Source organism: Monodelphis domestica, chromosome 1, assembly GCF_027887165.1.
Source record: "Monodelphis domestica isolate mMonDom1 chromosome 1, mMonDom1.pri, whole genome shotgun sequence".
Classification (NCBI taxonomy): domain Eukaryota; kingdom Metazoa; phylum Chordata; class Mammalia; order Didelphimorphia; family Didelphidae; genus Monodelphis; species Monodelphis domestica.
The window spans coordinates 584,828,269-584,844,851 of NC_077227.1; the positions used below are offsets into that span (position 1 = coordinate 584,828,269).

The window sequence follows — 16,583 nt, forward strand, 5'->3', positions numbered from 1 at the left end:
GTTTCAGGCACCTTCATTCTCTATAAAAATAGCAATCATGATCCAGAAAATCCAGATTCTCTTTGGAAGTAGGAAAAAGGACTCCCTGCTTTCACCATGTCCTTTGTGAACTCTACTAGAGCACCAGCTGTAGCATGATGCATAATTAATACTAGTTAAGTGTTCGTGTTGTGGGAGCCTTCAGGAAACCCAGGACTGTGACATTAGAAAGAAATAATGAATCATACAGAAAGATCTCCACACCAGTTCTATGGCCAAACTGAAATTCCTTATCTTACTTTTCATTTAAATTCGCTTTTATTGGTATAACCAGATCCACCCCCTCAAATTGAAAGGTCATAAGTCAAGTTTATTTCACAGGAAACACCCGTTTACTTCCAATAAATTTAAAGGACTTTTTCCTTTATATGGTGCCTTGGGGAAAGAAAATAAATCAGAGCCAACTGTTACTGGGGGGATCCTCACATGAGTATGCTTTCCCCCTCTTGGTTTAGAGTTAATATTCTTTTGGTCTCTTAAGGGAAAACCCTTACTTCAACCTGGAGAAGCTGTATTTGAAAGACAGAAAACATAGTTGGTGATTTCACTCTTTATCTCCAAGCTCTCCTTGTTCAGTTGGCATAGTCCATTCACATTTCTAAAGGCAGCATGAGGAGGCATAGGGTTCATCCATTATACATCTCCTATTGATTGAGCTTCAGTCTGGTTCTCTGCCCGTTGACACCAATCATGCTGAACATGGTGGAGGAATAATGTTTGTTTCTGGTGGAAGATGGTTTTACATCACAATCATCAATAATTTAACAGAATAATTATACTCTGAAGAAATCTAGAATAAATACCCCAAAAGTTGTGTTTTTGAGGGGTTTCTTTTGTTCTTAATTTCTGCTGTCTTTGAGGCTGAATGATATTCCTCCTCAGCCATTTGCTACAGTATTATACTTGAGAATGTGTGTGGAATCTGTTTTCTGAGAATTTTTTAATCCATCCAATATTTTAACTTACCACAATTTTTTGAAACAAAGAAAATCCAGTTGCTGTCCCACAATAAAATTACTAAATTAATCTGTGAATCCACTTAAGAAATGTTCATTGTCCAAGAAAGATTCCTCCTCCACTGGTTGGGTTGGTAAGTGATTCTCCTTGGCAGAAGCAATTCTGATTTTTGTCCTCATCCCAGATGTTTTCTCATCCCAGATGTTTTCACTATTGATTCTTCAGGCTGTAATATAGAAGGGGGAAAAAAAGGCTTACCCTCCTCACCAAAGTTATCTATTCCAACATCTCTCTTGACATTCAACTATGATAAAGAATTTTTCAACTACTGTGAAAAGAAACCTAAACCGGGTACCATAGGACCTTACTTTAATTTTTAACTCTACTGTGTATTCCCTTATAGCCAAAAACACTGCACCTAGATTGGAAATACCTTAGTTTGGATCCTGCCTCTGATATTAACTGGCTGTCTGACCTTAGGCAAATCATTTTTTACCTCTGAGCTTCAGCAGTCAGTTGTAAAAAGAGGAGGCTGGCCTGGATGTTCTCTAAAATCCTAACTTCTATCTTCCTATTTCAAACAACCCATGTTTTCCAGGTGAAGAATTAGGGAAAAGAACTATAGGACACCAAAGTGGAATAATGCCAACTCGATCCATGTATTATAGAGAATTTCAGTTTGCTAAGCTATGAATCTGAGCACTAAATTAATTTAAGTGTCCTTAGAAGAAAACAAGAATAAATGAAATTGAATTTCTTTTGTCAGGGATGTAAAGTTAATAGCAAGCCAGTGACACTGCTCAGAGAAATGAGCATATATGGTGTAAATACCCATCTTCTAAGAGGTAACCTTGATGACATACAATGAACATACCCTGTTGTTAGGGTACGAATGATGTTAGAAGATTCAGGCTACAGTTAATAATAAATCTTACAATCCATGCAACCAGATTTTTCTAAGCTAGTCATAAGGGAAGAATTGTTTTCAGTTTACCTTTCACAGGGCATTAGTTTATGTCAAACAGGGACCTAGAAAAAATACCTACTTGGTTAAAACAATGGCCCTTCTCAAGCTACCATTTGTTCTGATCTTTGAGGGTAGTGGGGGTAGACTATGGCTGCCTCATTGGAAGCCTCTCATTTAATTTCAGAATGAGAAGCAAAACTCAGGGAGAGTTTCTAATAGGAAGATGATGAATACTTTGGCTGTCTTGATTCCTCAGTGCTGAGCCTACTTATCAAGACTGGTGATAATTCATCACTTGGCAATCAGAATCACCAGTCTCCTGAGCAAGCATACATCTTCTTTCTAGGTGATACCTGTAACTTGATCAAAAATGATTACCTCCCTACAATTAGGAACTACTTTCAGGTAGCTTGAGGATTTGATTTGAGAAATAGCTGAAATTAAGAAAGTTATCTTTTACTCAAGTGAAAAAGACTCTTTGAACCTTGCAATACTTGGGTAATTTTACCTAGAATCCACTTTGTATTAATGACATGAAAGAAAAAAAGAGAGAGATGCACTTGTTCTGGTAGATAGAATTGGGAAGGCTTCAAAACTAACTCTTTTATATATTATATGACCATGGGAAAAGTGGCTTAAGTCTCCCTCACCCCCCACCCCACCACCCAGGCAATACTCTAATAAATTGCAGAGAGGTTACTAAACTGCATTAGGGAAGGGAATTTCCACATTGGGAGTTGCTTACACTGATGGAATCACACTAAAAGAAAGGAAGTAAATAAAAAATGATATTTTAAAACTTTTTTTGCTTAAAAAGAGGTCTTAATATGACTATTTAATTACCTATAGTCAAGTACTTTGAGCTGTTCTTTTAAATAGTGGAATGCCATTAGAGAAGATGAATGGGGATAGAGAAGATGGGATGGGGATTGGGAAAGGGAATATGTAATGTTATGAAAATAGCATTAGATTTGGAATCAAGAGACTTGGGATTGAGTACCAGATTTGCCACCATATTTCCTCGATCAGGTAGGTGGATAGAGTACCAAGCCTAGATTTAAGAAGATTCCTCTTTTTGAGTTCTAATTTGAACCTTAGACACGTAATGCCTATGCGACCCCAGGCATGTCATATAAGCATGTTTGCCTCAGTTTCCTTATCTATAAAATGAAATGGAGAAGGAAATGACAAACCACTCCAATATCTTTGACAAGAAAATCCCAAATGGGGTGATGAAGAGTTGGACACAATTGAAAAGAAAAACAATAACATCCTTGGGTAAGTCACTGATTCTGTGGACTTCAGTTTCTTCTTCTTGGTGGATTTTGGTTCAATGAAAAACTTGGATTAGATACTTATCATCTCTCCAAACTGAAACACAACAAAGCCCCAAGGGCTTCAGGAGGAGCTATGAAAAGAACAGGCTTTATGATGCTGTCCCCCAGCTCAGAGACTTTCTGTAACTCAATCTATGTGGAATAGTCAGTGTCTCTTAGAATGATGGATCTGTTGCCCTTTTTCAAAATTTCTCTATAGGAAGGGAGACACTTAAATGTTTGAATTACAAAGATTTCTCTCTGTAGAATGAAGAGAAAGAGGTCAGAGGCCAACAAATTGCCAATTCCACCAATTATAGGAGAAACACCAAGGAGAGGACAAGCCCAGGCTTCTTCACTATGACCTGAGGAAGCTGAGGAGAATCTGCTGAACTTTGAAGATGAAGACCCTGTCCAAGGTCAGCATGAAAACCCAAAGAAGCAACCACTGCAGATCAGAAAGAAAACGGACTTCTGGGGCAGTCAGAATGTCAGTCACTATCACTATCACAAATATTTAATAAGACCTGCTATGTGCCAGACACTGTGCTAAGCACAGGGGACAAAAAGAAAGAAAAATGTTAAAAATGTGTCCTTGGTCACAAGGAGCTCAAAGTTTAATGGGGGACATAAAAACTCATATTACAATAATCAAGCAAGATGCAGATGGGATAAATGGGAGATAAAATCAATGGAAGAAAGGCACTAAGGGGCCTGCAAAGGGCTTTGGGAGGTTGGACTTAAGTTGAGCCCTGTAGCATGCCAGGAAAGTCTGGAGATACAGAGGAGGAGAGAATTCAGGTCTGGAGAACAGCAAGTAAAAATGCTCCGAGGAGCTGGAGCATTACATGGGAAAAACAACAAGGGGGACATCATAACGGGGTCACAGGGTATGTGAAAATTATTTTTGTTATTGTGTATTTATTCATTTTATTATTTTATTTATGATACTTATTGTATTATTTTCATTATTTTATTTTGCTTTTATTAAATGAATTAACCTATATAAAGCCCTTTGAAATGCTTAAAGTGCTATACAAATGTTAGCTATTACTACTACTATTTCTACTTCTATTACCATCACTACTACCACTATTATCACTACTACTACCACTGCCACCACCACCACCACCACCACCACCACCACCACCACCACCACCACCACCACCACTACTACTACTACTACTACTACTATTCTACTACTGCCACTACCACTATTACTACTACTACCACTACCACTACTACCATTACTACCACTACCACTACTTCTACTATTATTACTACTACCACTACTACCATTACTACTACTGCTACCACTTCTTCCATTATTATTACTACTACCACTATCATTACTATCATTACCACTACCACTACTACCATTACTACTATTACTACTAGCCATCATCAAGCCCAGGAGTTAGGGAGGAACCTAATGTAACTATTAAATTCCCATTCATTCCAATTCCCATCCCTAATTCAAATATGTAGCTGTCAGCAAGGACATGAGGATGATAACGTGTGCTTCTCACCCAAGAACTACCCAGCCTCTCCCCTAAACATACCTAGCTTTCTCCTAGAATTTAGTCTTCTAAAAACAACTGTTGGGAAATATTCTCAACAAACATGCAGACCATATGTATGTAGTCATTGCAGTATGGACAAGAAGGGAATAGAGAATAAATTCATGAAATATATTTTGTTGGAGAAGAGAGCTTTGGAATCTTGCCTCTGTGTGCCCCCTGGGTTCCCCTAGTCTCATTTTTAACAGTTATTATCATAAAGGCTCATTTTAAAAAAATTCTCAACATCCTTCTCTGTTCAATCTTTGACTTAAGGACAATCTTAGAATAGTTCCTGGCTTTGCAAATTAATGCAGCATAAAGGTTGAGAGTTCTCAAAAAAACAAACAAATAAAATCCCATCTGTATAAACTGCTGAGACACACTAACGAATGTTCACTTTCTCCAATTCAAACAAGCTTGCAATGCAGCATTCTCCATGTAAGTGGGAAGACCGAATGTCAGCAGCTGAACAGTTTTCAAGGCATGATTACATCATTAGAGGAAGCCAGAGATATCTTTATTTTAACTTAGAGTAAAAGGGGTGCCTTGAGAATTTAATCTCATAATGAGGGAAAATATCACACACTCCCTTTTTTTAGAGTCAGCGTAATTATCCAGAGCCATTGAAAACATAGAGAAGTAATGACAAATTAAAATGCCTTTCAATTCCATCTCACTTTTATAATTATTCATCTGCTGCTGTTATTATTGCCATAAAAGCATCTTCATACTTTAGTCAGCCTCCCCTTTGATACAAAAGCACATGGAAAATTTTACTGTTATTAATAAGCATTCAGCCTCTCGATCTATAAAAAGAATTCTTTTTATCTGAGATGGATAAGTCACATAATTCATATATTTTAAGAACTTTCCCTAAATAGAAAATGGAAGAGAGGGAGCAATAATCACATTTTCTCAGTAGAAAGAACAGTATGTGGTATGGAGCAGACAGTGCCCTCAGAAAGGCTTTAAGATATTGTGTATGTGTGTGTGTGTGTGTGTGTATGTGTGTAGAAAGGGGTACATTCATCTACATTTTACAAAAAGCACAGACTCACACAGAGAATTTTCTGCCATAATTTTTAGCACATCAAGTAAAGATCAGAAAAAAATTGTGAAAAGCACCAGAATCTTTTTATGACCTTATCTGAATTGATAAAAATATGTGATTGCAATAACAGGTCTGTTTGACCTGCTTGGCAAGGTGAAGTTGACTGGAAAAAAAGAAGAAAAAGAAATCAGATGTGAGCACAAAAATATGCAGATATATAACCAGATGTGTGGAGAGGGAGAAGTTGGGGGTTTGGCCCAGCTCAAACTTGATCATCAAATGAATCAAGGCTATAACACAGGTTTGATACAGACTTTTTGTATACAGTTGTGCTATCTGGCATACATTTCTGAAATCAATATTAGAAATAATTTTCTAGTTCCCTATAAAACTCTTCAACCTCATCAAACACATAGCAAATAAAACCACAAAGAGATATATGAGATCCCAAAACAAGAAAAAAACAGCCTCAACAACAAAGAAAAGTGGATGGTCTTGCTAGTGTCTTAATGATCAAGGTGGATCAATTTTAGAAAATACAAACGCTCCCAAATGTTCTACGTGTCAAAGGGGGTGTTTGTGTGTCATGGGAGTGCTGAGACATTTGATCTCTAAGCTCAATGGGCACAGAAGAAAAGGCACTCAGTTGTATTGATAGTTGGACAGCTCAGATTTGTATTCTGGATATGCTCCATTATATGTGCTTTACCTTGTGTGAGTCATTTAACATCTCTGGGCATCAGTTTCCTATCCATTAAATGAGGGATGTATATTTGATTGTCTTTAAGGATTCTTCTAGCACTAAATTTATAATCTGAGATTCTGTAATTCTTTGGGATCAGTGGTCCATCTCATTGAAATCAATGATTCATCAGTACTGTCCCCTGTCCCTGGGCAGTGAGTGATATTGGGGAATCTTCATAGAATTACAAAGGTAGAGGGAATTTTGGAGCACCTGGTTCAACACCCTCATTTTAAAAGCAAGGGAACAGAGAACTTTTGAGTAGCTTCCTCAATACTTTTGTTGATCAGTTCTTTCAGTCATGTCTGACTCTTTGTCACTCCATTTGGGGATTTTTTGACAATAACATGGGAGAGGTTTGCCATTTTCATCTTTAATTCAATTTACAGATAAGCAAACTGAGGCAAACAGGATAGAGTGACCTGTCCAGTATCACACAGCTGGTAAGGCTATGAGGCTTGATTTGAACTCATGAAGATGAGTCTATCTGACTCCAGGCCTGGTATTCTATTCATTGTGCCACCTAGCTGCCCCAATGGCTCAGTATTACAGAGGACCAATCATGGATATAGTTGGATATAGGACATAAAAGTTGTTCTTTGGGATATTATACTCAGAGATTAGGAGTACATACCAAATGTCCAGATGGTTGGGAAGCCCTCAAAAGCAGACAAGAGCTTGCATACCAATGTTGAATTTGGTTAAACTATCCATAATTGTCCGGACAATAAATATTTGTGGTGATGTTGATATGATTATGATAATATACTTACATTTCTGAAGAATTTGTAACATAATATTAATTGGTCATTTATCTAAATCTGTCTTGAGGTAACAAGTCCTATTATATAAATTTACAGCAAAATTGAATTGAGAATAACAAAAAAAGAATCTCTTCCATAATGTTTGTCAATAAATGGTCGTCTAAATTTTGTGTGAATATCTCTCAAGGCAGCCCATTCCTCATTTGGACATCTCTATCTAAGAGGTATGTTTGTTGTGTTCTTTTATTGTGCTATTTACCTCTCTCCAAAGTCCCCTTGATACAATTTCTGCTTTTAGTACCACACAAAAACACGTCTAGTCTTTCTCCCATGCAATATCCCTTCAGACACAAAAGCTGTTTTGTTATCCTCAAGTCTTCCCCTTCTCCATGGAAGAAAATCCCACTCATTTAAACTGATCTATCTAGGACAAAGTGTTGTCTCCTCTTTATCCTGGTTGCCATCCTCTGACCAGGTCTCACCTATGGTTTGGAAAAGCCCAGTAGAACCAGCACTAAGAAGTCCTGAAGGTGAGATAGGGGGATTACTCTCCAGATAGGTCAAGCAACTTTCACCAAAAGTAAGGAGGTTAGGTCCTAGAGTCTCAAAGCCCTAAGAAGAGCTGTTCTTTGCCCTCCCACTCCTACCACCAACCCTACATCCAGTACAGCCCCAGGAGCCATAAGGAGAAGAGTATTTCTTATAGAACAAGAGTTTACCATCTAAACTGGTACCAATACTGACTGGCAACCAACTGAAGACTAGAAAGAAGGCAAGACAACCTAGCTGAAGCATCAAGGGGTCCTGAGGGTGAGAGAGGAGGCAATGTGGTCAGTAGATTCAAATCACTGTCGCTGCTTTGACCATCACTTCTCAGATCCCAGATGAGACAGCTGATGATTCAGAGTCCACAAATCTCCCAGGAAAGCTTTCAAACGAACACCCTATCAGTCCAGACTCAGAATACAACATCTGGGGTGGGGGGCACTTCTTAGGGAGAAGCAGCCTGGAAATGGCCCCAGCATGGATTGATGCTGGTTTTGTCCCTCTCCCTCTTCCACCCTTCCACTCCCATTCTTAGTAGCCATAATCACTAAAGGTCTGGAATAGAAAAAGTTCACCATAAAAGTCCCTGGCATCGTCAAATAGTTCAACATCCAAAATAACAGTTTCTTCAATGGAAATGACATTAATGAAGAGGCATTGCCATCTACTTGGCCACTACAACCTAATGATCACTAGGGTTTTCCATCTGGCTTGCAAACTTCCCCTGTGTGAGCTCCACAAGAGGAGCGACTATCGCACTTTTCCCCTTGTATTCTCAGCACTGAGTTCAGCTTCTTATATATAAAAAACACTTTCCAAATGCTTTTTTTTTTCATTCATTCATGTCACTTTGCATATTCTCTTTCTTTCTGGTAATCTTAGATCATAGTAGCTTCTCAGTGGCCATGTTATACTGAAGTCATTTTGAGCCTGAAGTCCAGAACACTTAAGAGGGGTGTGTGGGGGGGGGACTCAGGAATTGGGGGGGATTCTCATTCTCTTGCTCCCTGGGTCTCTCCAGTTGGATAACTCTAATCAACCATGAGAAGCCAACCTTCGCGCCACCCCCCCAAAAAATATAATCCTTGCCCTTAAGGGCAAGAAGTGTTTTTCATCTTATTTTTCTCTGCCCTGTGCCTAACACAGTACCTCACACAGAGTAGGTGCTTAATAAATCCTTGTTCTGTTCATTGTGAAAGTTGACTGAAATGCGCAAGGACTTTTAATAAAACCTGTTGTCTAGTCACATCTCTCCCAGCCTGCTTTTGTGCAACTGATTTTTTTAAACTTAAATGCAGGATTTTGCATTGGAGTATTTTAACAAAATTATCATGGAATAAAAAAGGTAAATGAGGTCCTTAAAACATCAGTGACAATGACCATAGCAATAAACTGAGGAATATATATATATATATGAACATATATATATGCACACATGTAAATGTAAATATATAGATATGGAAGATATTTTCCCCATAATTTCCAATTCAGATCCCAAAACACATGTATAAGTAATAAAACAGTAAACAAACACACACACTATAATTGTGTCTGAAAATATCAAGGTATAGTATATGTGTGTATAATAATATATATTGTAGAAATAATAAAATGCTATGTACTTTATAATATGAGTGATATATAAATAATATATTCCACCTATATGGGTAACTAAGTAGCACAGTGGATAGAGTACCAGCTCTAGTCATGAAGACTCATTTTCATGAATTCAAATCTGACTTTGGATCCTTCCTAATGGTGTAACCATGGGCAACTCCCTTAAACCTTTTTGCCTTAGTTTCCTTATGTGTAAAATGGGATGAAGAAGGAAATATCTTTGCCTGGAAAACCCCAAATAAGGTCACAAAGAGTCAGACTAGGTAACAGGGATTCACACAGATATATACATATACACACATAGACACATTCTGTATAGACTGTGAAGAAGGAAATATGCTACACTTTGGTCTTTTTAGACATTATATGCACACACATATCCATCCATACATTATATTTACAAATAGCAATATATTTAATATTTTATTATTTATTCATGTTCTATGACCTGAATTGTAAAATATAGGAAGCAAATATCTTCTACTTATTCATCTCTATCTAGGTAATCACTGCCAATCTGTTCTTCACATCTCTAGTTTCTTTTCTCTTTAAACCTTTCTTCTCATTGCTGCCAGATGACTCTTCTGCTACATAGATCTGGGTATGTCATTCTACTGCTCAAAATTCTTATTCCCTCTTGCCTAGCGAATAAAGTTCAAAGTCCTTTGTCTGCCATAAGTCTCTTCATCTCTCTTCCTCATTTCTCAAAACTTCTCTAATTCTTGTACCTTAGCTTATCCTGGACCCCAATCCTTCATTCTTCTGCCAGGATAAGATAATGTTCTCTACATTAAATCCTTCTCTGGCTCCTTCCTGTCTGCCTACAAATATGTTCTGTTCTCCCAACTTCTAAGTAACTCTTCTCTTGAACCATCTATTCTATCCAGATAATATTGTCCCATCTTTCTTCTCCCTTTCATTACAATTATTTTTGGGGAAATACTCTACAGTAAAGAAGACTTGTTCTTATTATAAGTAGTTGATATTTATAAAGTACCTCACGGTTTGCAAAAATGCTTTATAAAAATAATCTCATTTGAACTTCACAACAAGGCTGTGAGGTAGGCGCTATTATTGGCCCTGCTGTACAGATTTAGTCATATTCACTTAAAATAAGTGTAGAATTGGGACAGTATTGTTTTCAAAAAGATTTCTGGCTTTGATTTTGCCAATTGCAAGACTAAGAAAGACAATTGCCTTCTTCCCCTTCTTCATTTGTGAACTTGCCCAGATCTGGCAAAAGAGCTTCATAATATCTCTACTTCCTCATTATCCACTCTCCTCCTGACTTTTTGAAATGTGGTTCACTCCTCTACCATTCTACTTAAATTCTTATTTCCAAGAGCACACATAACTTTTATTTTTTTTCTTCATTCAGTGATGAATTTACAGGTTACAGAATTCATGTTGTCTCCCTCCCCTTTTCCCTCCCTGCTCCTGGAGTTGACAAGCAATTCTAGTGGGTTATACATTTATTATCACTCAAAACCTGTTTCCATATTATTAATTTTTGTAAGAGAATAATCTACAAATGCCTTTCTAATCACCAAATTTCATGCCATTTTATAATTCTTCTTCAGTTCTGCTACTTTTGACAATGTTAACTGCTTCCAACTAATACCTTCTTTCTTTTCCCTTAGCTTCAGAGATATCACTCACTGCTGTAATGTCTTAAATCTCTGACTGCTCCTACTCTATCTCCTTTACTAGCTACTAATCTCTTCCTGAGTCCGTAAGGGAGTACTCAAAGTTCATCTTTTCCTTGGTCGTCTCTTCTCTACATATTCTCCTCTCTAGCAATATTAACTACCTGTTTATCAAACTTCCAAACTGTATCTTCTGTCCTGGCCTCTTGAGAGATCTACTACATAGAGAATATCTCTGCCTATAAGTCCCACCAGCACCCTCAGATTCAGGAGCATATACAAAACAAAGCTTGATTTCACTCCCTTTAGCTATGATATAATCATTAACCCAAATTTCCATGTTTGCAACACTTGGTTTATAATAGACCCTACAGATAACCTGGTATTAACTCTTTCAGAAGAAATCATTAGAAGAAAATTCTACATATTTCTTTTCCTTTAAAATGAAAGTATAAAATGATTTTATGTTCCATAAAAGGGAACACAGTAATAGCAACTCATTCATCTATTGCTTTAAGATTTGCAAAACACTTGACATATATTACTTATTCTTCATAAAACTCTGTAAATTAGATGTTTATTATTTCCATTCTATGGATGAGGAAACTGAGGTTCATTAACATTAAATTACTTTTCCTGGGTCAAATATCTATTAAGTATCAAAAGAGAGATTCCAAACCTCATTTTCCCTGAAGTCGTCTAACACTCTTTCCCCTCTCCTTCTGATAAGTCTGAATTTTGCCTTCAAAGCTCAAATCAAATCCCATAGAGTCAACACACTATGAAGATAGGAATTAGGAGTGGAAACAAGAAGGCTTGGATCTGAATTTTATCTCTACCAATTACTAACTGTGTACCCTGAGAGTCATTTAACTTTTCTCTGTCTAAGCTTACTCATCTTTAAAATGGATGGAATAATATTAGATTATTAGATTCTTGTGAGGATGTCATGAATAGGAAGTACTTGACAAAGCTTAAGACATCATATGACTGTCAGCTACTGTTATTTGTAAATCCTTGTCCCACCAATTTAATGCATAATGATCACTTCCTTCTCAAAGTATGCCCCTAAAATGTTTATCTAGCATGTATTTTTGATATGTCAAACTTCCCCAACTGCATTGTAGACCCCTTTAAAGAGTTTTAAATACACACTGTTTGTATTACTTCTATTTTTCCTGAAATATTTTATCTTGCTTCTTCCTTTGCCTTTATAATATTCTACTTTGCATCATACATTTTTATGTATACAAGTATATTAAATTGTAAGTTCTATGCAGGAAGAGATAGTATCATTTTTCATATTTTATCCCTAGAACAGAACATAATACTTTTCATAAAGTCATGGTTTTATACAATTTTTTGAAATTAATCTGTTTATATCATAGTTTCTCGAACACATTTGATTGACAGGTTTGACAACTGGGAAATTGAAAGAATTTCAGTAATTCATAGAGAGAGGGTAGAGGAAATGTTAAATAATTTACAATGTGTTCTGGGCCTCATCAACCTTCTGGAGTGCCCTACTATTCCAATCACCTCCCAGCAGGGATCTGGTTGAGAAACAAAGTTCTATATAAGACTATATGTGCATGTATTTAGGTTCATGACCCATTTATTTTTCTAGAAGAAGAAGAAGAGACATTTTAAGAGTCATTCAGATAACACATGCTACTTAAATTGTGTTTTTTAAAAAAACATAACACAAAATTGTTCTTCAGAGAGAAAGGAGTACAGAGTTAAGAGACCATATGGCTATATATTTATAGCTGAAAGGGTCTTCAATGTCTAACTCATACAACTTTCTTATTTTGGGAAATGAGGAAACCACATCTTTAAAAGATTACTCATGACTTGTCCAAGGTCACAAAGATGGCAAGTGTCAGAGCTCCTTTTTAAATCTCTGCTCCACTGTACCAGGGTAAACTGAGTTTGTGCTGGTACTTATAAATATGTGTTCCTGAAAGCCATTTAGAAAATTAATTTTTGCAAATCAAATACTATTTTAAAGAAGCCCAGAGGAGAATCTTTTTATAAAGTAAGCAACTATTTTCTTACCCCAACCCATCGTAATTCATCTATACCTCAATTTATCTTTATTTTTTAAGTTTGAATTTTTACATAGTAAGTTTCTTAAAGTAAAGCACAATTATACTTATGCCTGGGGGTAGGGGGGGAATCCTGAGAATAACTCAAAATATCTTTTCTAGCCCCTGAAGGGAACTGAGAAGGTATAGGGTCAAGTCCTCAGAAACCCAAGATATTTGCTTTCTATTCATGGAGAAAAAGATTGATCCTGGGATTCAGGGTGGAAAACCGACTTGGTGATTGAAACCCAAGCCTACCAGCATCCTTGGCAAGTTCTGGTGCTATAATCCTTTTTTTGCTGACTTGGATAATACTGTAGAAAATTGAGTGAATGCATGACTTGGATTCCAGGGCTCCTCTGAGGAAAACATTTGATTCCTGCCAATCCATAATGACCCACTCCCAACCACTCACCTTTCCTACTTGGTAGCTGACCCAGAAGAAAGAGGGGCAAGGAGAGAATGACCTCCACTGCTCTGTATTCATAGCAAATGCCAAGGAATTGCCCAACTCTCAGTTTCACTCCGTAGCAATGTAGGTTATTTGTGACATAAAAATGCTCCATGAATTATTGCCTAGCTTTGCTGTGGCGGGACCTCCTGAGCACACACTCAGAGAGATACATTTTTTACCAGGAACTCATCAGTGGACTATAATTCTTTAATAGTTTGTTTTTTATTGCTTAAAAGGAAACTAACATTGAAAGAACATAAACATGAAATCTTGGCAAAAAGCAATATTAATCAAGGTATGTTATTTGCAGAATTTTTATTAACTCTCATTTCTCGATAATTCAAATAAAATCATTGCTAGCACCAGACTGATTAACCAGCCAAGTTCATAATTTAAATAAAATCCTTAGTTCTTCTGTATGTGTTATACATTCTCCAGCCCTCTCTGAAGTAACACCGTATGGAGATGTATGCTCATTTTCGTGAGCACCTGGGGCTTTAAACATATAATGAAGGACTCCTGCAATCCATGATTTTCTGGCTTGCACATAAGATATCAGGTCCTATTAAGCACATAAAGGTAAGTCTTCACTGGTTTACAGAATAAATTTGGTTTGTGTTGGTGGCCACTGTTTGATTCCCCTCCAGACCAGACTCCTGGAGAACTATGACTGGGAAGAACAAAGTTAGGGACAAACGTTAAATGAGAAACCTATTTTTCTAAAAATCCTTACCTTCTGTCCTATCAGTTCTAAGATGGAAAAGTGGCAAGGGCTAGACAATTGAGGATAAATGACTACCCAAAGGTCACAAGCTAGGAAGAGTCTGAGGCTAGATTTAAACCCTGTTCCTGACGGCCTGGTGTTCTATTCACTGTACTACCAAGTGTTTGTCATTTTTTAATCAAATATATAAGGATGGAGGTGATGGAAGTAATATAACAGTTTACATAACACTGTGAATTCCTTGTGAGTGGATATTTATTTTTTTAATATCACCAGTGCTTGGCACAATGCCTGGCACATAGTAGGTGCTATGTGCCAATGCTTCACTGAAAAGATCTGAAAGTTTTACTGTGGCACTACTAATTTGGACCTGTATTTTACTTTTTTAATATCACCAGTGCTTGGCACAATGCCTGGCACATAGTAGGTGCTATGTGCCAATGCTTCACTGAAAAGATCTGAAAGTTTTACTGTGGCACTACTAATTTGGACCTGTATTTTACTTTTTTAATATCACCAGTGCTTGGCACAATGCCTGGCACATAGTAGGTGCTATGTGCCAATGCTTCACTGAAAAGATCTGAAAATTTTACTGTGGCACTACTAATTTGGACCGGTATTTTCATTGGTAGAAGGAATTCAAAGTGAGGAAACTATATCAGTGGAAGTCAGTAGCTGTGTTCTAACTTGTAGTTGAAAAGAGGGGCAGTGAGAGGTTGAGTTACTTACTCTCATTCACATGGTCAGTGTATGCCATAGGCAGGGCAAGAGGGAAACTTTTCTTTTCCTGACTATGAGACTGGCTCTCTAGCTACTGCGGTATGTTGTCTGGGCTGTTCTAGATAAAAGTCTAACCTACAAAATAGTATAAAAATTAACATGATGACAGGCACTCTAAATATGAGATCCTGGTCTAGCAACACAACGATGATAAAGATGATGATGAAAGTGACTTGCATTTAGTATCACTTGAAGAGTTCTAAATTTTAATGTATTTTTACCCTGTGAAGTAAATTCTATCAGTATTATTGCCCCCATTTTCTAAAGCAAGAACCTTAGTATCAGAGAGGTTAATGACATGTCCTGAACCATACAGCTAGTCAGTGTCAGTGGTGGGATTTGACCCCAAATTTCATCTGACTCCCAGTTCAGCATTCCTTCTGCCATACTTACACTACCTATTCTTACATGAGAGGACATATTACTAAAGATAAGAGACAGTACCAACATCAGTATTCTCAATATATATGAAACAAGAAGACATAAAGAAGGATCTCAACTAAATGAGTTCATGGGTTTTCCTTGGAGAGGTAAAAAGTGATTTTGGTAGAGTTGATGTCATTATACTCACAAAGGCATACAATCAAATATTTCTTGGGTTTCTCAGGCATTTCACCTTACGTGATAAACATAATAAAAATACTATCTTGAAAATAATTCTACACTAATGTGCCAAGATCTCTTGCCAAGAACAAAGAAGTAGATATATTTCTATGAAGAGCTTGTCAATGTCCTCTGAATAATATGGACTTCTTAATGCTCTGTGACTTTAATACAATGGTGGACAGAAGGAAGGAAAACAAAAAAAATACACTGGAAAACAAAATTTATATTAAGAAATGAAAGTGGCCAAATTTATAGACTATGCTAAAACCACATTGCTGTATAGCCTGATTTTCTTTTTTGAAAAAAAAAAAAGGAGGTGGAAGAAAACATTAAAAGATAACATGAAATTTGAAATCAACCCAATCTTGAAAAAAAGAAAAATCACTCAATACCATTATAGGAGTCATTTCTAAATCAGTTCTCTATACATAGTCAAACAATTAACTAAATTAGAATAAAAGTCAAAGTAAATACCAAGTTAAAAAAAAAAAGGATAGAGGGTTTACTATAGGACGATTCTATTCTAATACATGTATTGAATTTGAAAATTGATAACAAGCAATCACATTAATTCTGAATATCATTAGTTTTAGAGCAACTTCTCTCATATAAAACAATTGCCACAACAAGTAAACCAAAGAGCCCAGAAGTCACCTTGACTAGCAAATACTCATCTTCTTGACATGCAGAGAGACATAGAAGTCAAATGGAATGCTAATTCAAGA

The 16,583-nt window shown here is 36.7% G+C and overlaps 1 protein-coding gene across 2 annotated transcripts in view; it reads right to left on the reverse strand.

Moving 5' to 3' along the window:
* Window positions 1-251: 251 nt before the first annotated feature.
* Window positions 252-16,583, reverse strand: part of ZMAT4 (zinc finger matrin-type 4) — a 564,854-nt gene continuing 548,522 nt past the window's right edge. For both annotated transcript variants that reach the window (XM_056813567.1, XM_056813568.1), the window contains exon 9: window positions 252-1,222. In XM_056813567.1, coding sequence (XP_056669545.1) covers window positions 1,207-1,222 — 16 coding nt within the window. In that variant the 3' untranslated portion in view covers window positions 252-1,206. The remainder of the gene's footprint in view (window positions 1,223-16,583) is intronic.